The 27,701-nt window shown below is 47.1% G+C and overlaps 2 protein-coding genes across 5 annotated transcripts in view; one reads left to right on the forward strand and one right to left on the reverse strand.

Annotated features, from left to right (window-relative positions):
* The window catches only part of SYN1 (synapsin I), a 40,761-nt gene extending 36,526 nt beyond the window's left edge, over positions 1–4,235 (forward strand). The window contains exons 10-13 of one of the 2 annotated variants that reach the window (XM_045538488.1): positions 948–1,094; positions 1,426–1,513; positions 1,606–2,185; positions 3,125–4,235. In XM_045538488.1, coding sequence (XP_045394444.1) covers positions 948–1,094; positions 1,426–1,513; positions 1,606–2,185; positions 3,125–3,260 — 951 coding nt within the window. In that variant the 3' untranslated portion in view covers positions 3,261–4,235. The remainder of the gene's footprint in view (positions 1–947; positions 1,095–1,425; positions 1,514–1,605; positions 2,186–3,124) is intronic. The other variant, XM_045538489.1, reaches the window with a different exon arrangement.
* Positions 4,229–15,940, reverse strand: ARAF (A-Raf proto-oncogene, serine/threonine kinase). Of its 3 annotated transcripts, none has more exons than XM_045538492.1 (16): positions 15,845–15,940; positions 13,732–13,886; positions 13,467–13,570; positions 11,563–11,665; positions 11,320–11,474; positions 11,109–11,207; positions 9,644–9,800; positions 9,514–9,541; positions 9,284–9,429; positions 8,982–9,184; positions 7,029–7,205; positions 6,891–6,937; positions 6,267–6,385; positions 5,929–6,060; positions 5,032–5,166; positions 4,229–4,807 (listed from the first exon to the last, which is right to left on the reverse strand). In XM_045538492.1, exons 2-16 carry the CDS (start codon positions 13,825–13,827, stop codon positions 4,673–4,675), a joined length of 1,836 nt encoding a protein of 611 aa, XP_045394448.1. In that variant the 5' UTR covers positions 13,828–13,886; positions 15,845–15,940; the 3' UTR covers positions 4,229–4,672. The 3 variants fall into 3 exon arrangements, with proteins under 3 accessions (XP_045394448.1, XP_045394446.1, XP_045394447.1); XM_045538490.1 differs by having other exon boundaries at positions 11,109–11,195; positions 15,845–15,916; XM_045538491.1 differs by having other exon boundaries at positions 9,644–9,785; positions 15,845–15,916.
* Positions 15,941–27,701: the final 11,761 nt, after the last annotated feature.

Raw genomic sequence — 27,701 nt, forward strand, 5'->3', positions numbered from 1 at the left:
CAAAACGCTTGTTAGACTATAAAGCGCTCTGTGAATGGAGACATCTTGGCGAATGGCAAAGCGCTTAGTAACCTTTAAAGTGTTCTGTAAACTGGGCCAACAGCAAAGTACTTTGTAAAGGACAAAGCACCTAGCAAAGTATAAAGTGGGGATCAGCAAATATTTTCTGTAAAGGACAAAACAATACATATATTAGGTTTTGTGAGCCGCACAGCCTCTGTTGCACTACTCAACTCTGCAAAAGCAGCAATAGACAATATGTAAAAAAATTAAGTGTAGCTGTGTTCCGATAAAACTTATTTTATGGACACCAAAATTTCAATTTCAGATCGTTTTCACATGTCATGAAACCTTTGATTTTTTTTGACTGTTACGAAATAAAAACCCCATCCTCAGCTCATGGTCCATACAAAACCAGCCGGTGGTTGGCCAGGCGCGGTGGCTCATGCCTGTAATCCTAGCACTCTGGGAAGCCGAGGTGGGAGAATTGTTTGAGGTCAGGAGTTCAAGACCAGCCTGAGCAAGGGCGAGACCCCCCCCATCTCTACTAAAAATAGAAAAAATTAGCCGGACATGGTGGCGCATGCCTGTAGTCCCAGCTACTCGGGAGGCTGAGGCAGGAGGATCCATTAGCCCAGGAGTTTGAGGTTGCTGTGAGCTAGGCTGACGCCATGGCACTCTAACCCAGGTAACATAAGTGAGACTCTGTCTCAAAAAAAAAAAAAAAAAAAAAAAAACAGGTGGCGGGCTGGATTTGACCTGTGGGCCCAAATTTGCAGACCTCTGCTTTGAAGCACCTTCTAAGCTGTAAGGTATCCTGGAAAAGACAAACCTTCCTCACGGTGCACAATTAGTGCCTCTCATAAACTGGAGCTTATTTCCACATTGTTACTGTCCACCCACTCACACGTCCTGCCTCTCCTCACTGATCCCTCTCCCTCCCCCAGGTGGTGGGCTCCTCTATGCCACTCATCGGTGACCACCAGGACGAAGACAAGCAGCTCATCGTAGAGCTTGTGGTCAACAAGATGGCTCAGGTCCTGCCCCGGCAGCGACAGCGGGATGCTTCCCCTGGCAGGGGTGCCCACAGCCAGGTCAGGCCCCTTGGTCATGCTGTGCCATGGAGCAGATAACCAGTAGGCTAACAGCATCGCCCTTATGCACACGCAGCTGTGACTTATGCACATGGGGCTGCGATTGCCAGTTGTTTAGAAACTTGATAAACAGCTGCTGCCCAGACTTCCCTGAATGCCTTCCTATCCCTCCCCTGGGAGCAAGTCCCCCACCCCACAACCCGACATCCCCTCTGCTCTGCCACAAATAGGGCACACCCAGCACACAGGGAACCTGTGTCATTATGACTGGCTGATGCTCCACTGGCTGGTAACTATTTTTAACCTCTCCTGCTCCATTCCTCTGCCGCAGACTCCGTCCCCAGGGGCCCTGCCCTTGGGCCGCCAGACCTCCCAGCAGCCCTCGGGGCCCCCAGCTCAGCAACGACCCCCGCCACAGGGTAAGTGAGGGGCCGGCTTTCTCCGGGCCCCTTGGCCCGCCACCTCTCACTTGCTCACTCTCATGTGTGCTCTCTCTGTCTCTGTCCACCAGGCGGCCCTCCACAGCCGGGCCCAGGCCCCCAGCGCCAGGGACCCCCACTGCAGCAGCGCCCGCCCCCGCAGGGCCAGCAGCACCTTTCAGGCCTTGGACCCCCAGCTGGCAGCCCCCTGCCCCAGCGCCTACCAAGTCCCACATCAACGCCCCAGCAGCCCGTGTCCCAGGCCCAGGGTCAAGGCCGCCAATCCCGGCCAGTGGCGGGAGGTCCCGCGGCGCCTCCAGCAGCCCGCCCGCCCGCCTCCGTGTCTCCCCAGCGCCAGGCGGGCCCCCCGCAGGCTACCCGCCAGACATCTGTCTCCGGTCCGGCTCCGCCAAAGGCCTCTGGGGCCCCACCGGGTGGGCAGCAGCGCCAGGGCCCGCCCCAGAAACCCCCCGGCCCCGCTGGCCCCACACGCCAGGCCAGCCAGGCGGGTCCCATGCCCCGCACTGGGCCACCCACCACGCAGCAGCCTCGGCCCAGCGGCCCGGGCCCCGCCGGACGTCCTGCCAAGCCACAGCTGGCCCAGAAACCCAGCCAGGACGTGCCGCCACCCGCCACCGCTGCTGCCGGGGGACCCCCGCACCCCCAGCTCAAGTAAGAGGATCCCTACGGCAGCCCTCGAGTTGCTGCTCACAGAGCAGGCCCCTGCCCAGTAGGGCGGCCCTAGCTCCGGTGCTCCTCAAATCCAGGTCCCATCCGGCTCCCAAGAACTCTGCAGCCTGAGCCAAGCCGCTCCCCCAAGCTTTCACTCCGCCCGTCCAGCCCGGGCGTTCGGTGCCAGAATCCCAGAGAGACTCCGCTTTGGGTTTGGGTTCCTCCCCACAGGCCCTAGGAAAGTCTCCTCCTGTCGGCCCACCCCAGGCACCTCGCTGACCCACCTTCAGTACCTCCCAGCCCATTCCTGAACTCCTGTCATTTCACTCCTCCCAGTCCGTCCTCATACTTTCCCTAACAGTCTGGGGGCTCTTTTCCGGTCCATCCCAGATCTTTCTGGCCCATTCCAGTCTCCCCCCACAAATCATCCACCATTCTCTTCCTCGCCTCTTCTGGTCCATTCCAACTCCCACCTCCCAGCTCTGAAGTCCTCCCTGCCCCACCCAGCTGCTCCCACTTAGGTTGACTTGCCCCCACCAGCCTGTCCTTGGTCCATGCCCCTCCGCCGCCCTCCTAGACTCCTCACCCTTAGACTGGAAACCTCCCTGCTCCTCTTCCCCTTTGTATCAAACTAGAACGCATGAAGATTCTGCCTAGGACTCTTCCCATTAATCCCACACTCCACCTTGGATCTAAATTCCCCCAGCCTGTCCCAGATCCCACCTCCCTGGCCCAGGGCTCCACCCACTCTGAGTCCTCCCAGCCCTGAGAACCTGTCAGGGTCTGGACCCACGGTGGCGGGTGGGAAGGTCACAGGCACAGCCCCAGGATCAGAGGGGCAGGGCTGGGGCTGGGCCTGGGGTAACATTGTGTTTCTCTCCCCTTCCTCCCCTTCCTCTTCCCCCCTTCCTCCCATGCCTCCACCTTGTCTCTCTCTAGCAAATCCCAGTCTCTGACCAATGCCTTCAACCTTCCAGAGCCAGCCCCGCCCAGGCCCAGCCTTAGCCAGGACGAGGTGAAAGCTGAGACCATCCGCAGCCTGAGGAAGTCTTTCGCCAGCCTCTTCTCCGACTGACACCCCACCCTGAGAACCCCCAAATCCCTGGGCAACCCCTCTCTGGGCCCTGAGTCCACTTCTCACTTTTGGAATCTCCAGATCCCTTGAGAACCCCTCTACTGGTTCTCTGAGATCCCACTTCTCAATCCTCAAGACCCCCAAGACCCTTGAGAAACCTCACTCCTGGTCCTAAATCCAATTCTCACATTTGGAATCCTCAAGTCCTTTTAGAACCCCACTCCTGGTCACCTCGAGATCTACTTCTCAGTTTTAGAACCTCTAAATTCCTGAAGACCTCTGCTCCTGGTCCCCTCTGAGGGCGCTTTCCTTCCTGGAAGTGCCCAAATACCAGGCAACCCATTTGTGGCCCCTAATACCAATAAATCCCCTCCTGGAACCCTGAAGTTCCTGGAGAACCCTGTTCCTGAATCTCTCCAGCACACCTTGGTCCCCATGAAAATTTTCCAAATCCTCAAGAAATTCCTACCTTTGAGCCCCTTCCACAGATCTCCCACTCTCTGGAGATCCACATCTCAAATTCCACCCACCACCCAGTCCCACAAGGATTTCCCTTCACCCACTCCCCTCAAACCCACTCAAAACCTTGGGAGCTCTTCCCACTTCCAGGACCCCTCGGTTCCCCCAGGGACCCCCTCCCTAGTTTCCTGCCTCTGACAGCTGTCTTTAAATATGCAAACTCCAAACATCCTCCCAGAATCCTTTGCACATGGAAGGCCAGTGGTCTCCCAACTTCCCCACCTTTTGCCGTGATGTCTGTGTCTGTGACTGACGTGGCCTCCTCTTGTGCCGTGCTTGGCATATGTGGTCCTCGTTCATCGTGCCGCCTGTGGTGATGCGTGCAGTGACGCTGTTTGTGTGGTCCACACCTCCCCCCCCACCTCCACTCCTTGCCTGGACTCACCCCCACCCCTCAGCGGCTCTGAACCCCAAGAGAAGAGTCGGGAAACAAAATAAACAAGCAAAGGCCCAGCAGAATTCTGTGCTTCTTGGTGAAGAAAGGGGGGAGTCTTTGAATGGCGGGGGGAAACACAATGGGGACCCCCAAATCCACATGGGGTGCTGGGAACCCCAAAATCCAGTGGAAGGCACATCAGGCACAAATTCCAGAGAGGTTCTGAGTGGAATCCCTGCCACAAATCCCAGCCATTGGAGATGGAGGAGCTCCCAAAATTTAGAAGTATCTCCAAAGCCAAGAGGAAACCAAATTATGGAGGAGGCAGGAGTCTCGGTCTTTGGGGGTCTCCCAATTCCAGAGGAACTGAAAAAGCACATGGGGACCCCCTCATCTCCCAGGGTGGGGGATGGGGGATCCTGAGGCAGTATCAGGGCAGAGACGGAACATTGGTTGGTGGGCAAGGCTCCTTGGCGTGGCGGGCTGAGACTGGCTCCCTGGTGGCTGGGGGTGGGGCCTAAGGCACAAGGCGGGCTGCGCTGAGTAGGCAGGCAGGCAACTCATCGGCCTGGGTGCGGTGCAAGGAGGGTTCAGAGGCACTCCGCTCAATCTTGGGGAGTGACCGTTGCAGCAGCTCAATTGTGGCCAGGATCTGGGGGCAGATGGGTGTAAGGAGGGGTGTCTTGAGCCACATGGGCAACCCAACACCCCGAGACCCCAGCCTAATGGGGAAACACAAATACACGCGCACACACACACACACATAGTACACCTCTGAGCTCTGAACACTGTTCACATTCACAGCTGCCACCATCTCAGTCTTCCTCCATCTCAGAGTCCCCCACCCAAGGTATCCGCCCCTTCTACCCAGCCCACCTGGGGGAAGAGGGGTCGCTCGTCCCGCTGAAACTTGAGGCAGTCAGACAGCAGGCGCCGCATGGCCTTGGGGCAGTTGCTGGAGATTTTGCTGAGGTCCGGGGACAGATAGCCACGGCCCACCATAAAGATAATCTGTCAGGGGAGGAAGGGGGTGATCTGGCGTCTGGGGCTGGGAGGCCCAGGGAATTCAGTCTTGAGGGACGTAGAAGGCTCATTTTTGAGGAATTGGGGTGCTCTGGGTATTGGGACTCAGAGGATTCTGGGTCTCTGAGGACTTGGGAGGATTCTCTGCTTACAGAACAGATGGATTTAAGTTTGGGGTTATTAAGGATTGTAGGTGTCTGGGGCCCAGAGGATTATGGGTCCACAGGTTTCTAGGGGGCTTAGGGACCTGGAAAGTACTGAGTCTCAGGGAAACATGGAGTTCTGGATCTAGGGGGAGCTTACATTTCTGTGGGGGTCTGGGACCTAGAGGTCCATGGGTCCATGTGGCCTGTAGGACTGTGAATGTTCAGGGCCCAAAGACTTGGTATCTAGAGAATCCAGAGTTTCTGAGGATCTGGGAAGTTCTGGGCCTTGAACTGGGAGAACTGTTGAGAGTCTGGGGCCTAGAGTATTATAGGTACCAGGGCCCTGAAGCCTGCTGGATACCCAAGGCCTGCGTGATTGTGGGTATCTGTGAATATTCTGGAAGCACAAAGGGATTCTGTTTCTGGGAAAAATGAGATTCTGGGCTTTGGGGGATTTTGAGTACGCAGAGGACTGTAGGTGTCTAGGGGTCTAGAGGGCTTCTGGATATTTGCAGGCCTAGGGGCATTCAGGGGATTCTGGACTTTGTGGAGGCCTGAGGGGATCCCTCAGGCTGGGGAACCGTGGGTAAGGTGTGTGGCTCACCTGGTCACGGCTGCCAATGTGGCTGTAAGGCAGTGAGCCGGTCATGAGCTCATAGAGCACAACCCCATAGGCATAGACGTCCGACTGGAAGCTGTAGGGGTTCGGGTCCTGCATACGGATCACCTCAGCAGCCTATGATAAGCCAGACCGGGCATGGGGACCACAGGGGTCAGCAGTTGGCTGGCCCACAGTCCCAGATCCCACTGGCCACACTGGGCACAACTTGGAGCCACCCACACCTGGCACAGGCATCCCTGTCCCTACCCAGCCCCACATGTCCTAATCCAGGAAGGAGCCCATGTCCTCATGTGACCTCTGTCCTGCTCGGCCCAACTCACCATCCATAGCACAGAACCTGAGGGCTGTTCCAAGGGCTGGGCCCCACTCCACCGCGTCTTCACCGTGGCCAGGCCGAAGTCACCGATCTTCACTGTGAGCCCCTCGTGTAAGAAGATGTCCACCAAGGTCAAGGACCACTACAGGGACTCCTAATAGCCATGCCTCCCACCTTGACTGAGAGGTTCCCATTAATACCCCCACACCAGTCACGCCTCTCACCCTGACCAGGAGCTCCCCAATGTCATGCAAACTCTCCATAACCTTGACTTGGGTGGGGAGCTCCAACTAATGCCCTCCACACTTGACCCCACTGTGACTGCTGACCAGGAAGCCCCTCTAATGGCACCCAAACTCACCATGCTTCTGATACTGATCAGGAACCCCAATAATGCCACTCCACAACTGCCACACCTCAGACCCCTGAACCAGCCACACCTCTGACTCCTAACCAAGAGACCCCCATTAAAGCCCCCCACCAGCCATAGCTCTGCTACCTGGCAAGGAGCCATGTGACAAATACCCCTCCCTCTTCATCCCCAGAACCCCCCATAGGTGCCACCTCTCTAAGCCCTCACCCTGTTTGATGCTCCCACCCCAATCCCAGCCCAGGGACAGGCAGATACTGTTAGACTTCAGATCTCGGTGGATGATGTTCTTGGCATGGAGGTAGCTGTGGGGAGGAGGCAGTGGCAAATTGGCTGGGGGCTACCTCACCTCCCCCACCCTTTTCCCCCTCCCACTGCCCTGGATGGGAGGCTCACTCCATGCCCTGGGCAGTCTGCCGAGCCACGTCGATGAGCTGGACCATGTCGAAGCGTGTGTCGGCCACGTGCAGGTGGTGGTAGAGGCTGGAGCCTTCACACCACTGTGTGATGATGGCGAATCCCGGCCGGGTCATGAAGCCCATAAACAGCAAGATGTTGACGTGTCGTGTCTTCCTGCAGGCAGAAAGGGCAGTGTCAGGGGTAGGGAGGAAAACCAGCAACTGTCATTGACTTACTGAGCATCAGGAATGGCGCTGTTCACTGCCTTCTGCCATTCATTTCACCCTGTCTTTGGGGGCACTCAGGACCAGATCGTTGCCAGATTCCATGAATTTGTGATATGTTTGCTGGGCTATGATTCTCTGCTGATGGCTTATGTATGGAGCTTCCTCATCTGAATCTCCCAACAAAAGCAGGAGAGAAAGATTGCCGCCTCCACCCTCTCTGCCTACCAGTAGCACCTCTAATCATTACCACCACCCCCACCTCTGACTCCGAACATTACCAGGGCCTGTGACCATTTTACAGATGAGAAAGCAGAATGTCAACCTTCTTCATTCATGTATCAATATAATATTGATAAATGCAGGGTAAAAACATTGATGGCATGTGAAGATTATAGCTTGTTAATCACCACAAGAAACTCAGAAGTAGACAGCTTGGAGTCTGGACTCATGTTATATCCTGTGTTCAAATCCAGGCTTCACCAGTTACTCACTGTGCAACCTTTGGTTAAGACATTTAGCCTCTCTGGGCCTCATGTTTCTCAAAGTAAAACTGTGATAATTACATTAGCTACATTATAGGGATGTTAAGAGGAGTAAGTATCTGTAAGGTGCTTAGAACAGTGCTGAACACATAAAAAGCGCTCAGAAAATTTGCTGTTATTGCTCCTGGGTACCTGGGTCTATCTCATGGAAACTCTGTCATGTAGGAATCGTTTTCCCCTAGTTTATGAGAAAACCTTCATTCCTTATGCAAGTATTAACCACAGGTACAATGGTAACACAAATGCAAATAACATCAAGGATGCTCTGCAATTGTACTCATATCAGAGAGGATAACAGAGCACATGAGGACTTTCAATAGTGGTTAGAATATGGTTAAAATACTAACAGGGTGGAAAAATAATGCGCTCAAATCATTGCCATTTCACAGACAGAAATTAGGAATCAAAGTTTTCTTACATGACATCCATTATGAGGATAAATATTAAAGCTCAAGTAACGGTGATGACATCGACTCTGATAATTGTGCCCAGTTAACAGAGGGCAAAAGCCCAAGCTGACATCCCCAGGAGCGGTAGAAACTGTACCTATGTAGTATGTAGGGCTAGAGTACTACGTCACATGGTAACTACAGTCCCAAAAACGGAACACCTGGGCTTCTCAGCGTGAATTAATATACTATTAATTACATAATTACAGCAGTTATAATAATTAAACAATGATTACATTATGGTGATGATTATAATGATACTGTTCTTTAAATTAAGGCATTATTATAATTAATGAATAACAGGACCGCAACACAATAAACATAACATTAACGATGCAGCACAAACAGAAGGGAAGGAAGGACACAAGCCTTCCTGGCGACAAGGTCCACTAACATTATGCTCTTCATGCAAGTGCACATGAGAACGTGAATGACGGCCTACCCCCAGCCCAGTTCACAGCACGCAAATGAGAGGACTCACAATTTGGAGGCAGAGCCATTAGTTAATCTCGATACTAACCCAACACAAACAATAGCATCATCAGAGGTCCTCTAAACATACCCATTTCCTAGAGGGGAAAGCGACATTCCTGAGAGACAAACGACTTTGGATTATGGCTAACACCACAAACGCAGATGACACTCAAGAAGCGCTCTGAGCATGGCCTGTTCTCAGAGAGGCGCCCAGGCCCTGCCTGCCACCCTCCCACCCAGGCACACGTGCGACCTCACCTGAGCACCTGCATCTCGTTCTTGAAGGCCTGGGCCTGCTCAGCTGTGGGTTGGGCCACCTTGAGCACCTTCACGGCCACATCGCCATGCCACCGCCCGCGAAACACGGTGCCAAACGAGCCCGTCCCGATCCTCTTCAGCAGCTGCACCTCAGTGGGTGGTACCTCCCAGTAATAGCCTGAGTCCCGGTACCCCAGGTTCTTCTGCGGGCCAGACGGGTGGCATCTGAGGGGCCTGCCCACATCCCTCATCCCACCTCACTCAGCCTGTGGTGCCCCCTAAAGGCTCCCCCTTGAGCGTACCACTTTCTTCTTCTCATCAGCTAAGGACTTCCGTTCCCGCTGCTCCGATGGTGACTTGGAATGTGGGGACTTCCTCCCCGAGGACACACTGGCTGGGCTGGGGCTCCCCCGGGGGGCTCCATCGCTGCCACCTTTACTACCAGCAGCTGCGGTTGTGGAGAGGATGTGAGTGAAGGCGAGTGGGGGGGCAGGGGTTGGCGGGGGACAAGGTGTAGGCATGGGGGTCTCACCATCAGTGCTGAAATTCTGGGCAGTAAGCTAGAAGAAGAGGGACAGGAGTCAAAGAGAGGATGTGGAGGCCAACAGGAATGCTCTCCCCTCTGCCCAGTGGTCCCCTTCATTGCCCCCCACGGCACCAACCTGGATGAGGTTGGAGTCCATGGGGGCTGTGGTGCTGACCATATGGACGTTGGGAGTGGATGTGGAGCGGATGCGCTGGAGGGGGGCGTTGGCTGGGGCAGGGAAGGGGAAGTGCTTCGGGTCGCGGTGCTGGGTGCGGGGGCTGACGGGGGAAAGACTGTGAAATCACTGTTGAATGAATCAGAGAACCAAGAAAGCCCCCCAACCCAACCTCCAGCCATGAGCGGGCATTTAGCTCACATAGAGCAAATGTCCACTGGTAGTACTATTATTCATTACTTTAAGAAACATTTATTGAGTGCCTGCTGTGTGCCACATACCATTCCAGATGGTAGAGATAAAACTGTAGACAAAACAACAGTTCAAGCCCTTGTGGGGCTGATATTCCAACAGAGGGTGAGAGTGAAAAAAAAGAAATATATAATATGCCTGATGGTGACGGTGCAATAAAAAAAATAATAAGGTAAAATAAGGAGACAGAAAGTATTCCTGAGGGTGTCAAGAAGGGCTTTTCTGAGGAAGTGACAACGGAGCAAAGGCCTAAAGGAGGGACAGCAAGTCACACAGATAGTAGGGAAAGGGCAATATGTAGTGTTTTATAATTATATATTATAAAAACATGTACTATTCAAATACATTATAATATGCATGATCTATATTAAAACGGCAATGTTTTAAAATATACGTATTATATGTTATACATACACATTATACATATGATATGTTATACATATTATAGTGTTACAAAAATATTTCTTAACGTGCCTTCACTATCCTGAAATGAAATTCAGAGGTAATTAATCCACATACACCCATAATTAAAAATAATATAATACCCTAACCTTACCTTTTTATATATTATATAAATATGTATATTCTGTATATTATTAATATAATACATGATACAATAACATAAATACACAACATAAATATGCACATTATAAAATATACAATGTATATTAGAGAAATATTTTAATATAGATATATTATTGTGTTATAATATTTAACATATAAGAAATAAAAGGGAAGTAATTTATTATAAAATAATATGCATTTCAAAATGGAAAGGCTTGAGTATAGTTATACTGGAAGAATTAACAAAGTAGTTAGATACTTTTATATATACATATGTATATATATATATTTATAATTTATAAGATGAATTGATTATTTACTGTATACCAGATCCTATTCTAAGCACCCGACATGTCTTAACTCATTTAATCCCTACCAGAACTCTATGTGGTAGAAAGTGTTATTATCCCCTCTTCACAGATGAGAAAACTGAGGCCTAGAGAGATTAGGTGATTTGCCCAAGGTCCCACAGCTCCATGCCCTTACTCACACTGGTAGGTGCTCAATAAATGTTTGTCAAATAAATAAATGAATAAAGTATGGCTTGTGGTCTACAAGGGCCCCCAGATCTTTTTCTATCCCAGTAGCCCTTTGTGTAAGTCATCCCTACCTGGGACCCAGGGGGGTTAGCGGCTCATTCAGGGGGCGGTTCGAGGGAGCCTCATGCTGTCTGGACCCTCCGGACAAATCCTGGACACTGTGGGAGAACCTTGAGGACATTAAGGGTATAAAGGAAGGGGACATGGGTCAGCTGTCTATGAGGGCCTCATAGCTGGGCCTCTGTCTTCCTCCTCCCCCCACCCACCCCAGGCTGAGCTCACTGTCGGCGGTTGGTACTCATGTCGACACAGACTGTGGGGACCTTGGAGGAACAATGCTGGTGGAACTTGTAGCCACAGGTTTGGCAGCGGAAGCCATTGAACAGAAACTTAAGGCAGAAGTCACAGAACGCCAGGCTGAAGAAGGTCTTCCGTACCTGCTGCCACAGAGCAAGGAAGGTTGAGGCCTGGTCAAAGACCCTCCCCTCACACACAGTGTGCCCCCACTGTCCACCCTGCACTCACAAAATTGTGCATGGTCAGTGGGACGTCTTCAAGGACCTCGACAATGAGTTCCTCGCCATCCAGGGGGGCAATGGCCGTGTCCCAGGCAGTGACTGTCTTTCGCCTGCAGAGGGCATGGAAGGGAATGAGCAGAAGGATGGACAGAGGCCAGGAAGAGACAGGGAGCCCCCAAAAGTCCCTCCAAGCCTGCCATCCACAGAGTAATATTTGGCATGTTTAATTCTCATCACAGCAACTCTAGGCATTAGTCACTCTCCTTGCCCCCTACTTTACAGATGGGAAAACAGGCTCAGAGGGATTAAGTGACTTGCCCAAGGCCACAAGGGTAATGAGTGGCAGGACAGTGTGAAGAGGCCATGCTCTTCCACAAGGTGAAAAGCAAACCAAGCCAAACAACTAAATCTTAGAAGTGATAAGTGAGCTCCTAAAAAGAGGCTGATGAGGCACTGAAACAACAAATAAAAGGCAACGTGTGAATTGAAGAAAAAATTAAGAACCCCAGAACAGAGGAATAAATGGAAGGGCACCAAGGCCCAACTCAGCAGACAGAGAATGGGGACTCTGAGGAAGGAGAGAGGTGATGAATTAATCAAATAGTGAAAGAACAAAATAGATGAACTCTGGAAGGATGTGATGGAGCATGGTGAGGACTTGGGGGCCAAAGAGAAAATGAGTTGCTGACCTTATAGGCCAAGAAACTAATGTAGTGACTGACCAAAAGATGGATGGACTCATAGATTAACTGAAGTACAAAAATCCCCCCTTATCTGTGCTTTCACTTTCCACAGTTTCAGGTTACCCATGGTCAACGGTGGTCTGGAAATATTAAATGGAAAATCCCAGAAATAAACAATTCGTAAGTTTTAAATTGCACACCATTCTGAGTAGCGTGATGAAATCTTGTGCAGTCCCACCCGGGATGTGCATCAGCCCTTTGTCCAGCAGATCCAAGCTATCTACACTGCCTGCTGTTAGTCACTTGGGAGCTGTCTCCGTTATCAGATGACTGTCTCAGTATTGCAGGGCTTATGTTCAAGTCATCCTTATTTTACTAAATAATGGTCCCAAAGTGCAAGAGTAGTGATGGTGGCAATTCAGATATGACAAACAGAAGCCATATAAAGTGATTCCTTTAAGCAAAAAGCTGAAAGTTCTTGACTTAAGGAAAGAAAAAAAAAATCATATGCTGAGGTTGCTGAGATCTATGATAAGGATGAATCTTCTATCCTTAAAATTGGGAAGAAGGGAAAAGAAATTCGTGTTGATTTTGCTGCCACACCTCAAAATGCAAAAGTTGGCCGGGCGCGGTGGCTCACACCTGTAATCCTAGCACTCTGGGAGGCTGAGGCGGGTGGATCGCTCGAGTTCAGGAGTTCGAGACCAGCCTGAGCGAGACCCCGTCTCTACTAAAAAAACAGAAATAAATTATCTGGACAACTAAAAATATATATAGAAAAAATCAGCCGGGCATGGTGGCGCATGCCTGTAGTCCCAGCTACTTGGGAGGCTGAGGCAGGAGGATTGCTTAAGCCCAGGAGTTTGAGGTTGCTGTGAGCTAGGCTGACGCCATGGCACTCACTCTAGCCTGGGCAAGAAAGTGAGACTCCGTTTCAAAAAAAAAAAAATGCAAAAGTTATGGCCACAAGGTGTGATAAGTACTTAGTTAAGAAGGAAAAGGTATTACATTGGTGGGTGAAAGACATGAACAGAAATGTGTTCCCAATGACAGTAATAGAGTTAGGTACTATCTGCAGTTTCAGGCATCCACTGGGAGTCTTGGAGCATACCCAGATAAGGAGAGGACTAGAGACTAAGGGAAGACGAATGGAAGACTTCACGATGACCCTGAGGAGGGGATGGGAGGTAAGGCACTCAGTAGGTAGGCATGGGGCTGCCACACTCACCCCTTGATGAGTCGGTAGACCACGCAGCAATCTTGATTGAGACCCCGCACCTTGAGGGCCTTGTCTAGAGAGTCATAGACACTCATGCCATCCCGGACAGTCACCTGTGTGTGTGCAGATTTAAAGGTTCTCAGGCCCTAACAGAGGCCCCAGCTGACACTCCCATCCCTCTGCAAAGGCCTTCCCCCAGCCCTTGTCACCCTTCTATTCCCAGTTACAACTGGGTCCATCCACAATTCCTGACAGTTTTGCCCATAGGACTCACCACTGTGCGTTGCTTATTGGGCAGGTACACTTTGACGGTGCCCACTGCCCGGGATGGCTCAGCCCCATTGGCAGGGGGACCCCTTGGTGGCTCCATAGAGCCTAAGACTTTGTCAAGATGGGTTGAGGTGGGGCTGGGCAGGTGCCATGGGGCTCCTAGGAGAAGACAGACAGAGGAAGAATTCAGAGGTCCAATAATGATAGTCTGGAAGCAAAGTGGCAGGGGACAAAATAAAATTCAAAATCCAGCCATCCATGAATGAACAGATAAAGGAAATGTGGTACACATACACAATCGAATATTACTCAGCCATAAAAAAGAATGAAATCCTGTTATTTGCATCAACGTGGATGGAACTGGAGGACATTATGTTAAGTGAAGTAAGCCAGTCACAAACAGACAAATATCACAGGTTCTCATACACACGTGGGAGCTAAAAAAAAAAAAATGAACTCCTGGAGATAGAGTAGAATGATGGTTACCAGAGGCTGGAAAGGGTAGCAGGGAAGGGGGATGATGAGGAGACGGTTAATGGGTACAAAAATATAGTTAGATAGAAGGAATAAGATCTAGTGTTCAGTAGCACAATAGGGCGACTATAGTGAACAATAATTTATTGTATATTTCAAAATAACTGAAAGAGTGGAATTAGAATGTTCCTAACATAAAGAAATGATAAATGTTTGAGGTGATGGATATCCAGTTATCCTGATTTTATCATTATACATTGTATGCTTGTATCACATGTACCCCATGAATATGCACAATTATTTTGTAGCCTTAATAATTTAAAAAATTGTAAAAAATTCTATCTCCAGGCTCCCATCGCCCCGCACAGCCTAATTTCCACACAACAGCCCAAAAGATATTCACACCTGAGGTCCACTCAGTCCCTCCTCTGCTCAGACCTTCCTGTTGTTTGTCTCACTCTTGAGTGCCCAGGTCTCAGATTCACCACCCAGGCTGGGAAGGGAGGGCAAGGGGGACACAGTGGGAGGCAGCACACACTGTCCTGGAGGGTACAGGTGCACACAAGACTCTGCTGGGGCCCCATGGGGAAGTCAGCACACAGTGCACTGAGGTGTCAGGTACATCAAGGGCAAGAATGGAATGTCCTGGCTTTTTAATGGAGAAGGGGCGTGGTTACGAAACACTGTGGTGAGCAAGGAGTCACAGACAGGGTGGTGGGAAACAGGATCATCAGATATTGCCCTCAGTTTGGAGAAAATGGAGGTTGCACCAAACATGTTCTCAAAGGGCACTGTGGGCATCCCTAAGCCTCGGGGTGTAATGTTGATGGCAGGACCACAATCACTGTGTTAGGTGGCTAATGGAAATTACAAGACTGTGATGACGGACTCATGGGGGTCACCAAACACTATGCTTAAGGGAAATGTAATAGGGGTCACTAGGGAGTATTATGGGGAGAATGGAAGATAATGGGGGTCTCCAGACCTTGAACCAAACGGAGGTGGTAAGAGTGGATCACTAGACGTTGTCATGGGGAAAGGAAAAGGAAGTTAATGGTGTTGAGGTGAGAAAAATGGAGGTAAAGAAGAGACTCCAAAATTCTCCCTGACAACCAGTGAAGGGTCACAGACGTATTACTGGTGTAAACTGAATGAGGGCTCATGGAAGAGGGTTGGGGAGGGCTGAGAAGGATTAACAGGGGAATCCTCAGACATTCCCCTCGCGGGTCAGACATTGATCCATAATAAGGAAACCAGAGAGAAACCCGCGTCTGCATGCGCTCCCGGAGTTGATAAGGAAGGGTCATCAAACACTTTAAGGGGGTTAAGACGGAATCCGGGCAGCACACACCCCAGCCCAAGCCCCAAACGGCGGGGTCCAGCCCACCGAAGGGCTCGCGGCCCTGCGCAGGCGCGCTGCCGCTCGCGGCGGGCGAAACCATCACCCGCAGCCTATTCCTGCCTAGCCACCCCACCCCCGCTGTCGACGATGGTCTCGCCCCGGGTCAAACCACTCCTCCGGTTCCGGGCGGGAGGCGCCGGAGCCTAGGCGCAGCCATCCCGGAGCTGAGCTTTCGGTTCGGGCTCCCTGCCCGTGCCCAGCGGCCGCTCCAGAAACCGAGCCCTACCAAGCCCGCCCTCACCTGTCACGCTGCTACAGCCACCGCCGCCTCCATCTTGGGCCTGTCTTCTTGTTGCCCCACAGGGTCCGCCTCCACCGCCCCTCGGACTATCACCGTTGGCTTTATGGGACCCAGCCCTCCATCCTTATTGGATGAAGGTCACGCCTGTCAAGGCAAGACCGGCGGAATGCGGGTCCTGTTCCGGATTAGGAGGGGCTGCCTGAAACGTCAGGATCTGAGGCAAGTTCGCACGTCTTGACTCGCGCAGGCGCAGTCGGGGCGAGACCTGCGTGCCAAGGGCTTTAACTCCAACCGTGCCGTGGAGGAATAAAGCAGAACTTTTTGGTTATTTGGGGCTGACCTTAGAAGTTGAGGAACCTGGGTGGGGAAATCCTTAACTGCCCTTTTTGAGCCAATGCCCTAAGCACCCTTTTAGGATTTTTTCCTGTCTCAGTTTTACCATCTTTGAAATGGGTTGGAATCAGACCAAATGATCTGCAATGTTTACTATCTCTAGGAGACTGTAGTCACAGTTTTTAGTGACAGCGGGTTTCTGATGTGTCAAGGCTCGGGCTCTGGCCCTAGAAGGGGTGGCCTGCTGTTCTGGAAGGGTTCCTTTAGGAACGGGGTTGATGAGGATTTTGAAAGACTAGTCTAGGTAGCTAGGCGAAGAGGGAAGTGTGGACCTGGAATGGAGCAGAGTGCCGGTCAACGTGTGGAGGTATTGTAGGGTAAACACGAATTTTTAAAAATTGAATTTTCTCTGCTGTCAAAAAAGAGACTTTCCCGTTTCCTTTTTCTTAGAGCATTTCCTTTAAGAAACTTGTCATTGCAAGTTTTTTCTCTGTCCCATTGAGATATGTGTAATTTAGTTTTTCTCACTCTCGCCCAGGTTGGAGTGCAGTGGCATGAACATAGCTCACTGCAGCCTGGAACTTTTGGGCTCAAGCGAGCCTCCTGCCATTACAGGCACGCGCCGCCACATCCGGCTGATTTTTTTTTAATTATCATTATTTTTTGTAGAGACAGATCTCGCTATGTTTTGTTGCCATGTTGCCCAGGCTGGTTTCAAACTCCTGGTCTCAACGGATCCGCCCGCCTCCCAAAGTGCTAGAATTACAGGCGTGAGCCACCAAACCTGGCAGTAAATCTTTTTAAAAGCCAAATAGGTCTCTTGCCAGTTTTACAACCCTGGACCGTTTTTCGTTTTTTTTTTATTTTTTATTTTTTGGTTGTTGTTGTTGTTTGTTTGTTTTGTTTTGTTTTTCTTAAGAACCTTGGAGCCATCTCCTTGAAAGATAAACATCAATGGAAACAGAACCTCTGTCTCCTGTCTCCATGGGAATTTGATCTAGGTACCTGATTCCAAGTTGTTACCTGCTTGTCATAGAGATATGAGTTTTAGTTTTCCTTTGGATAAAGGTAATTAACTAACACATATGGCCACCCCCAATTACCAGGTGAATTTGGGATGAACTATGTGTACCAAATGGTGCTGTCATGTTCTCTTACTTGAGCACAAGTTTATTTTGAGAATATGTATGTAATGTGTTGTATCTGCCTGCTATATATAAAAGGATTAGATTTCTTTCTGACTTCAGATTTTCTTTAGTGGATTGCTTGTGATGCACATCCCAGTCTGTTTTGGTGCTTATTCAGTAATGAAACTTTTTCATTCTTTTATAGTTTGTGGAGAGAATTCACTGGGTTGGCATGAGATTTTTCTTTTCAATTATTTCCCCAACACTATGAATGGCCTGTTGTGTTTGAAGTGACCGCATTCTCCTGTTTGGAAATTCAGCATCCCTCTGCAATGAAATGGGAACGATCAGAGGAAGGTCACTAGGTGAGGGGGCCTCAAAATGCTTCAACATGTATTTATTGAGTGCTTTCTCTGCCTATGAGTAGAGAGACAGAAGTTATGTTTACTGTGCTCTCATATAACCTCCATTTCCCATCTCCCCGATTCTATTTGGATCTTCACCATTCAATGGCTAAAATTAAAAAGACTGACAATACCATGTATTGATGAGAATGTGGAACAACTGGAACCTTCATACATTTGTATTGGAAATGTAAAATTGTACAAGCACTCTAGAAACAGTTTGGCAGTTTCATATAAAGTTAAACATAGACCTACCATGCAATCCAGCAATCTCATGCCCAGGTATTTACTCCAAAGAAATGAAAAATGTATGTCCAATAGTGTGCTGGTGTTTAACAACCAGCTCTCCTGGAAGAAAAAAGCTTTAATTTGTAGCATTTGCCAAGTGTGGTGTAAATACGCCCACCATGGCTTATTTCAAGCTACCAGTGTGACGCCACTGAACCAGATTTGAGAAGAGATCACAAAATATGCTGTGGTGAACCGGCCACATCATGCTACTGTTAATATGTCCACACAAAAAATTGTATGCAATGTTCAGATTAGCTTTATTCATAATAACAAAAAACTGGAAACAGCCCAGATGTCCAACAACAGAATTGACACAACAACAGGGTAACGGAATACTACACAGCAATGACAGAGGACAAACTACTGATACATAGGAACAGCAGAGGTGAATCTCGCAGACATAAGGCTGAGTGAAAGAAGCCAGACACAAAAGAGAAATACCTTATTATTCCATTTGTATGAAATTCTAACCAGGCAAAACTAATCTATAGTGAAGGAAATCAGATTAGTTGTCTTGGGGGAGAATAAATAGGGAAGGGCATGAAGGAACTTTTGCAGGTGACTGTAACGTTCTGTGTGCATTTGTGAAAACTCTTTGAACTCTATACTGAAAATAGGTATATTTTATTTTATGTAAAATATACCTCAATAAAAAAATGCACAGCAAAAAATGGCTTCAAACATTATTCTTTTTTTTTTTTTTTTGACAGAGTCTCGCTCGTTTGCCCTGTCTAGAGTGCTGTGGCGTCAGCCTAGCTCACAGCAACCTCAAACTCCTGGGCTTAAGCAATCCTTCTGCCTAAGCCTCCCGAGTAGCTGGGACTACAGGCATGCGCCACTATGCCCGGCTAATTTTTTTCTATATATATTTTTAGCTGTCCAGATCATTTCTTTCTATTTTTTAGTAAAGATGGGGGTCTCGCTGTTGCTCAGGCTGGTCAAACATAATTCTAAACATGTTTTTTTTTTTTTTTGACCGGGCACTGTGGCTCATGCCTGTAATCCTAGCACTCTGGGAGGCCGAGGCGGGAGGATCGCTTGGGGTCAGGAGTTCGAGACCAGCCTGAGCAAGAGTGAGACCTCCATCTCTACTAAAAATAGAAAGAAATGATCTGGACAGCTAAAATATATATACAGAAAAAAATTAGCCAAGCATGGTGGCACATGCCTGTAGTCCCAGCTAGTCGGGAGGCTGAGGCAGAAGGATTGCTTAAGCCCAGGAGTTTGAGGTTGCTAAGAGCTAGGCTGACTCCACAGCACTCTAACCCGGGCAACAGAGCAAGACTCTGTCTAAAAAAAAAAAAAAAAAAAAAAAAAAAAAACATTTTTTTTTTTTTTCTTTTAGAGACAGGATCTCACTCTGTCACCCAGGCCAGAATACAGTGGCACGATCTAGCTCACTGCAGGCTTGAACTTCTGGGCTCAAGTGATCCTCCCACCTCAACCTCCTGAGTAGCTGGGACAACAGGCGCACCAGAACGCCTAGCAAATTTTTAAATTTTTTTGTAGAGATGGGGTCTCACTATGTTGTCCAGGCTGGTCTGGAACTCATTGCCTCAAGCGATCCTCCTGCTTCAGCCTCCCAAAGTGCTGGGATTACCCAGGTGAGCCACCATGCCTGGCCTAAACATTTTTATTCTTATAAATTCTTACTGATCAGAGACATTATTTTTTTTTAATTTTCTTTTCTGAAATTGAGTTCCTAGGCCTAGAATCCCCATCGCCCGGTACAGGTGACCTGGTGGCCACCTCAGTGCCAGTGAGGTCAGGGAACAACTCCTGTTGGAGCTCAATGAGGAGCTCCAAAATTCTTTGAGAGAGGGGCTGGGGGAGTGCACTGGACATTTCAATTCACTTAAATATTCTTTAATTTGATTTAAAACTTTAATTTCTAGGCAGTATTTAAAAACAGACTTTTGACTCTCTTTGCTCAGCCTTTACAAAAAGACAAGCAAAATTCCAGTACAAGCTCACTGCACACATGCTAAGTGGGGGTGGGGTGAGCAGTCCACTCCAAAGCAATCCTTTCTCTCCCAAGGACTCATAGATTCACCCAAACCCAACCCAACTGGCACAACCAACTTCAGCCAAGTACCTCGCAGGTACCTGATAAGACATGAAGGCCTTTAAAGTGATTTGGGTTGTTATCATCATCATCACATTAAAACCATTAGAAACACCATGTATAAAAACAAAAATTAAAACCGGAGCTAGTTGATTATAGTTTTCTGACATCCCCCTTGTAATTATCCACCTGGAAATTTTTTAGGATTTTAAAGCATTATATTTGTTGATTTTTGTCATTGTTAATTTAAAATTCTCAGAAACATGTCTAAAAAAAAATTTTAAATCTAAAGTGTTCACCGACTGCTATTGTAATGCTACCCATTTTACAGCTGAGGAAATTGAGGTTCAGGCTGCCCTAACCAAAAGGACAGAGGAGAGTGCTCCAAGAATTTAAGTTTAATAAAAAGTGTTTATCACAGCGGGATGCGGTGGCTTGTGCCTGTAAACCCAGCACTTTGGTAGGCCAAAAAGAGAGGATTGTTTGAGGCTGGGAGTTCGAGACCAGCCAGGGCAACATAGCGAGACCCGTCTCTACAAATAATAATAACAAAAAAAAAAATAGCCAGGCATGGTGGCCGCTCCTGTAGTCCCAGCTACATGGGAGGCTAAGGCAGGAGGATCGCTTGAGCCAAAGAGTTCGAGGCTGCAGTGAGATATGATCTCGCCACGGTACTCTAGCCTGGGTGACAGGGTAAGACCTTGTCTCAAAAAGACAAAAAAGTGCTCAACCAGGGTACGGGCCAGGGGCACCTCCTTACGGAAGCTCAGATCCATCCCAGCAGTCTTGTGTGCCTAAGGACCTCCTCAAAAACATGCCACTCTCATTCCCAATGGCGCGGACCTCGCTGGCCCCTGCTTCGGCCTGGAGAGCACCATCTCTGAGACCCCCATCGCACCGCCTCCCTCTCAGCTACTCATTTCTGGGGAGATGACCCGGGTGCGTACACATCTGCCTGAGGCACAGACCTCAGGCCTGACAGGGACCTCAACAACTGGCTAATCCGCTCCCCTCGCCCAACGCGGCGGTCTGCCGGAGCCTCTGTCCGCTCTGGGCCCCCAACAGACATCGAGATTAGCCAATGGTAGTGCAGTGGAAGGCAGGCTTTGGGATGGCACGGGCATTGATAGGCTCTATGACACTCCGGAGCCACTGACAGGCCAATAGCTATGCACAAGAGGTGGGCTTTGGACCATCCCAGCCAATGGGAGGTGATGTGGGCCTGAGACCGGCTATAAACCAGCAACTTTATGTTACTGGTAAATTAGTGGTAATGCAGCTGTAGTGCTATCTATAGCCTTAAAAACGCAGAGTATGGAAGTTTCCACTTCTGGATATTCCTTGGAGGGATTTTTAATATACATCCCTGGGGTCAGAAGTGTACGAAATTTACAAGTGAACCTAATTATTACTTTTAACTTTAATTTTCCTTATTAAAAAGACTTTCTTAACAAAATGCATTGAGTAGGAATTTGAATTTGCTATCCCTATATTCCAAATTGATGAAAAACACACCATTAAACCAACAGACAGGGTTCTTTTGTTTTAAATTAATTTTTAAAAGTTCATTGTATGTTATATACAGTACCTCCATATTTTCATAAAATTAAACAAAAGTGCAGGTTTATATATTTCCAATTTCCAAACCCAAGGATCAGATGCGTGGAAAAAAATAATTAAACCAAATAACAGTCCTATAATTTTATTATTAAAGATTTACTCTGATGAGGACATCTTGTGGTATCATTATTTCTTATAAATAAAATAAAACTCAAATATTAAAATATCTAATAGTCAAGTAAAAAGATCACACACTGAGCAGTGGAGGCCACATTTAAAATGCCATGGACAGTGACAGACACCTCTGACCCTCCCTGGCAGCTTCCACTAGTAGGGATTGCAATTCAGTATGTTTAGCAATTATTTTTATTTTTTTTAATTTTTATTGATTGAGACAGAGTATCGCTCTGTTGCCCCAGCTAGAGTGCAGTGGCAACATCATAGCTCACTGCAACCTCCAACTCCTGGGCTCAAGTGATCCTCCTGCTTCAGCCTCCCAAGTAGCTGGGACTACAGGCATGCGCCACCATGCCCAGCTAGTTTTTTCCATTTTTGGTAGAGACGGGGTCTCACTTTTGCTCAGGCTGGTCTCAAACTTCTGACCTCAAGTGATCCTCCCGCCTCAGCCTCCCAGAGTGCTAGGATTACAGGTGTGAGTCACCGCACCCAGGCCCAGCAATTATTTTTAAATTAAATTAATTAATTAAACAAAGAAACAAAAAGCAATTACCCCAAAGCAAGCAATTCTGAAATGTCTACTTTTGGTTTTGATCAGAAATGCATTTTGTAAAACTTTTCTCAAGGTTAACACATTTATTCCAAGCACATACACACCAACCCCTCAGTGGATTTTACCACCCATCCTAAGTGAAGAAAAAAGTTTAGTATCTGTTGCTTTATATCACACAGACCTAATAAATTTTTATTCAATTTATAAAATGATTATAAATGAAATTTCAAACATACTCCAAATAATCCTCATTGTTTCTGTATAAATGAACCACATGTTGTGTTTGCTATATCATTATTGATATGATATACATATGTAGTCCTTTCTATATGCCATAAAAAATAATTTCTAATAGTTTTTGTGCCACCCATGTAAATGTTGTGTACCATCAGGTGATATGAGAAACTGAATTCTAAAGTTACCCAGAGGCCAGGCTCAGTGGCTCCTGTCTGTAACCCCAGCACTTTGGGAGGCTGAGGTAGGAGGATTGGTTGAGGCCAGGAGTTTGAGACTAGCCTGAGCAACATAGCAAGATCCCATCTCTATGAAAAATTAAAAAATTACCTGGGCAGTAGTGGCATGCACCTGTAGTCCCAGCTACTCAAGAGGCTGAGGCAGGAGGATCACTTGAGCCCAGGAATTCAAGGCTACAATCAGCTATGATGACACCACTGCACTCCAGCCTGGGTGAATTGATTTTCTCATACTACATGATGGGTGACAGAGCAAGACCCTGTCTCTAAAAAATAAAATAAAATGGAAGTTACCCAGAATGCCTTAGTACTTAACCACTTGTCTAGACAGAATATGCGAATATCCCCATGTCCTGCTATATAACTGTGTGACCTTGGACAAGTTGTTTCTACTCTTGTTGTCTCAGTTTCCTCATCTTTAGTATTTTTTAAAGTATTTCCACCATACGGTTCTTGTAAGATTCTGAGAACTAATCTGTATCAAACTTCACACAATGCCTGCTGCATAATGACTGTGTAGTAATTGTTAGTTATTCCTGTTATCACTGTCATCACAACTGATATTGTTAGTATCAAAACAGAGATCTATGTCCCTTGGCAGAACTTGTTGAATGATCCAAGGTCAAGGACACCGACAGGACAGAATTACAACAGATTAAACACACCAAAGAATCCAATATGAAGGTTAGCTTCATTTCAGAAATCTCTGTCCCATCACTGACAGATGTTTTAGCAATCCTGGTGGCCTGCAGATACCCAGGTCAGCCAGTGCTGGTCATTAGTGTTTGTTACAGACTGAATTGTTTTCCCCCCAAAATCATACACTGAAGTCCTAACCCCCAATGTGACTGTATTTGGAGATAGGGCTTTCAAAAGAGATAATTAAAGTTAAATGAGGTCATAATGGTGGGTCCCTAATCCAATAGGACTGGTGTCCTCATAAGAAGAGGAAAAGACACCAGGGGTGTGAATGTACACAGACAAGCCATGTAAGGGCACAGGAAGAAAGCTGCCATCTGTAAGCCCAGGAGAGAAGCCTCAGGAGAAACCAAAGCTACTGACACCTTGATCTTGGACTTCCAGCTTTCAGAACTGTGAGAAAATACATTTCCATTGTTTGAGACATCCAGTCTGTGGTATTTCGTTATGGTAGCCCTAGCAATCTAATACAGTGTTGTTCATGTCTACTACATCTTTGTTGATTTTTTTGCTTACTTGCTCTATCAGCTTTTGAAAGAGAATTGAAATCTGTATTTCTCCTTGCAGTTCTATCAGCTTTTGTTTCATGTAATTTGAAGTTCTGTTAGGCACATAAGTGTTCAGCATTGTTATGTTCTCTTAAATAATTGATTTATCATTATGAAATTACCTTCTTTTTCTGTGATATACTCTTTGCTCTGAAATCTGCATTGCATGATATTTATACAGTCACCTCAGCTTTCTTTTCACTAGTGTCCACATAATGTATTTTTCCCATTCTTTTACTTTTAACCTATTTCTGTTAGTTTATTTATTTGTTTATTTATTTATTGACAGGGTCTCACTCTGTTGCCCAGGCTGGAGTGCTCACTGTAGACTCAAACTCCTAGGCTCAAGAGATCCTCCTGCCTTGGCCTCCCAAGTGGCTGGGACTACAGGCATGTGCCACCATGCCTGGCTAATTTTTCTTAATTTTTTTTTTAAAGATGGGGTCTCACTATGTTGCCCAGGCTGGTCTTGAACTCCAGGCTTCAAGTGATCCTCCCACCTAAGCCTGGCAAAGTGCTAGGATTACAGGTGTGAGCCACCATGCCCGGCCTGTCTTTATATTTAAAGTATGTTTCTTGTAGGCATTTAATTGTGTTTTGCTTTTTTAACCTAATCTGACAATCTGTACTTTTTAATTTGAGTGTTTAGACCATTTACATTGAATTTAATTATCCATATGGTTAGGTTTGAGTCTATCATTTTGCTATTCAGTTTCTATTTGTCCCAGAGCTGTTCTTTGTGCCTCTTCTCTTTTTCTGCCATCTTTTTGATGATTCCATCTTTTTATGATGATTCCGTGTAATCTTCTTTGTTGACCTGTGAGCTTTGTTATTTTAGGGGTTGCTTTAGGCTTTATAGTAAACATACTTAATTTATCATAGTCTACCTTCAAGTAAAATTATACCACTTCATGTATTGTATAAGAACCTACAATAGTATACTTCCGTTTCTCCCCACCTGAGATTTGTGCTATTGTTATCATACATTTTATTTTACATATATTATAAACTCCATAGTGCATTATTATTAAACAGGGAATTATCTCTTAAAGAGATTAAATAAGGAACAAAATCTTGTGTATTTCCCTACGCAGTTACCATTTCCAGTGCTCTTCATTCCTTCGTGTAGACCCCAATTTCTAGCTGATGTTGTTTACCTTCTGCCTGAAGAAATTTTTGTAACATTTCTTGTAGTGCAGGTCTACTGGTGATGAATATTTTCAGCTTTTGTATATCTGAAAGCATCTCTATTTCTCCTTTTTAAAAAGTTAAGTTTTTTAAATTAAACTTTTCACTTTGAGATCATTATAGATTCACGTGCAGTTTTAAGAAATAATAGAGAGCTTCGTAAACCCTTTTTCAAAATTTCCCCAATAATAACATCTCGCAAAACTATAATACAATCTTACAACAAGACCTCAACTCAAGGAGTCTACCAGGCTTTATCTTGGCTCTCCCTCTCTGTGCTGCAGCCTGGAGACTATCAAAGCAGTAAGCTGGGGTGATCGTGGGGTTCACATTGTTTATTTCCCATTTCTCAGGGATCACTTGCCTGATGTCCAGTGTCTTTCATTTATGTTGTCCAGGATTTTTTGTTTCGGATGGGGAATTACATATGGTCTCTGTTACTTCATCTTGGTTGGAAGCAGCAATGCCTGTTTCTTTTCTTGACTCCACAAGATCACCAGAACCAATACTCTGTGTGCCTTTTTCCAAAATAATGATGTAACTCTGGTCAAAGTCTCCTTAAAAGCTGCTGTTTTCCAGAAAACTTTATTGTTTTTTTTCACACTGGCAGAATCATCTCGACACAGAACATATTTCCTCTTGAGAAGGCCTATCTGTCCTTCCCGAGTTTAAGTAATTCTAGGCTAGCAGTTTCAATGCTTGGTGTAGAAAAAGTCTAGGTACACAACATACTTCAGCACAATATTTGTGTCAATCAACTATTTTATATGAAACATAAATATCCATAATTTCAGGCATAGAGAGAATATTCTCTGAGCCTTTTGAAGAATGTATACTATACTGTAGAATTTCATCCTCAGCTTTAATAGTTAAAGCAATTTTACCAATATGTTTATGGGAAACAAGTGCATCTAGTACATTGAGCTTGTTATTCATGATAGAGAATGAAGGCACCTTAACCGTATGTTTTGGGCTGAATGCTTGTGTTCCCCCAAAACTCATATGTGGAAATTCTAACCACCAGTGTGGCTGTATGTGGAGATGGGGCCTCTACAGAAGCAATTAAGGTTTAATGAGGTCATAAGGCTGGGGTGCTGATCTGACAGATTAGTGTCCTCATAAAGAAAGACACCGGGGAGCTCACCCCAGCCCCCATATGCACAAAGAAAAGGTCACATGAGCACACAGTGAGATGGTGGCCACCTACCAGCCAAGAGAAGAGGACTCAATAAAACCTACCTTGCCTGCACCTTAATCTTGGGCTTCCAGCCTCCAGAACTGTGAGAAAATAACGGTCTGCTGTTTAAGCCACCCAGTCTGTGTATTTCCTCATGGCAGCCCAAGCAGACTAATATACCATATTTCTCATCCAAGGACAGGATCTGGGCACATTTCATTCCTCTAGATTATACATCATTTTTGTTTTAGATTCACATTCTCAATAACTCCATGATCAAAGATGATGTTAGCAAGGGGCATGGAAAGAAAATATTTGAAATGTCTTTTTTTTAAGCATTCCCTTAGGAAATCACTAAAAATCAACAAGTTCTTGATATCCACAAATGCGCACTCACCCGAAACACTTTACAATTTTATAGATGATACCTAATTTTTAAGTCTAAATATTATTCTACCTCATGGGCACCCTTTTTCAATACAGAAGGAAAAAGAGATATCTTGTGGCATTAATGTAGAGTGAGGTGTCCAACGCTGGCATCAGATCAGGCAGAAGCTGCAAAGATGAGGTTGACCAAAGTGGGGAGATGGAAACTCTCTTTTCTCCCTCCCTGGCCCCAAGGATGAGGAGGTAGAACTTGCCAGGGACAGAATGAGGGGACCTAGACCTGCCTTTCCCAGCAGGACCTACCCTAGCTCTCTAAAGTCTGTGTCCACTCTTTTATTCCTAACACTGTTCCTAAAGCAATGTAATTTATGTTATAATATTAGAATCTAATTTTGATTGATGTTAAAAAACATGTGGTGCTGAAGCTACTAAGAATGCCACTAAGAATGTGATACCAGGCCGGGTGCGGTGGCTCACGCCTGTAATCCTAGCACTCTGGGAGGCCAAGGCAGGAGGATCCCTCGAGGTCAGGAGTTCGAGACCAGCCTGAGCAAGAGGGAGACCCCGTCTCTACTAAAAATAGAAAGAAATGATTTGGACAGCTAAAAATATATATAGAAAAAAATTAGCCAGGCATGGTGGCGCATGCCTGTAGTCCCAGCTACTCGGGAGGCTGAGGCAGTAGGATCGCTTAAGCCCAGGAGTTTGAGGTTGCTGTGAGCGAGGCAGATGCCATGGCACTCTAGCCAGGTCAAAAGAGTGAGACTCTGTCTCAAAAAAAAAAAAAAAAGAGTGATACCAGCACTGCTCGGCCTTTGAACACTGAAGATCTTTCTTGTGAGCCATCATCACCTAATACTTTATTGTGACTGTCT

Source organism: Lemur catta, chromosome X, assembly GCF_020740605.2.
Source record: "Lemur catta isolate mLemCat1 chromosome X, mLemCat1.pri, whole genome shotgun sequence".
In the NCBI taxonomy this organism is placed as follows: domain Eukaryota; kingdom Metazoa; phylum Chordata; class Mammalia; order Primates; family Lemuridae; genus Lemur; species Lemur catta.

Bases quoted from the DNA above. Each gene is read 5' to 3' on its own strand.
- ARAF (XM_045538492.1), bottom strand. From the start codon at position 13,827: ATGGAGCCACCAAGGGGTCCCCCTGCCAATGGGGCTGAGCCATCCCGG. The intron at 11,666-13,466 runs GTGAGTGTGGCA...TGCCCTCTGCAG, and splicing joins GTCTACCGACTCATCAAGGG to GCGAAAGACAGTCACTGCCT. The intron at 4,808-5,031 runs GTGGGCTGGGTA...ATCTGCCCCCAG, and splicing joins AGCGACCCCTCTTCCCCCAG to ATCCTGGCCACAATTGAGCT.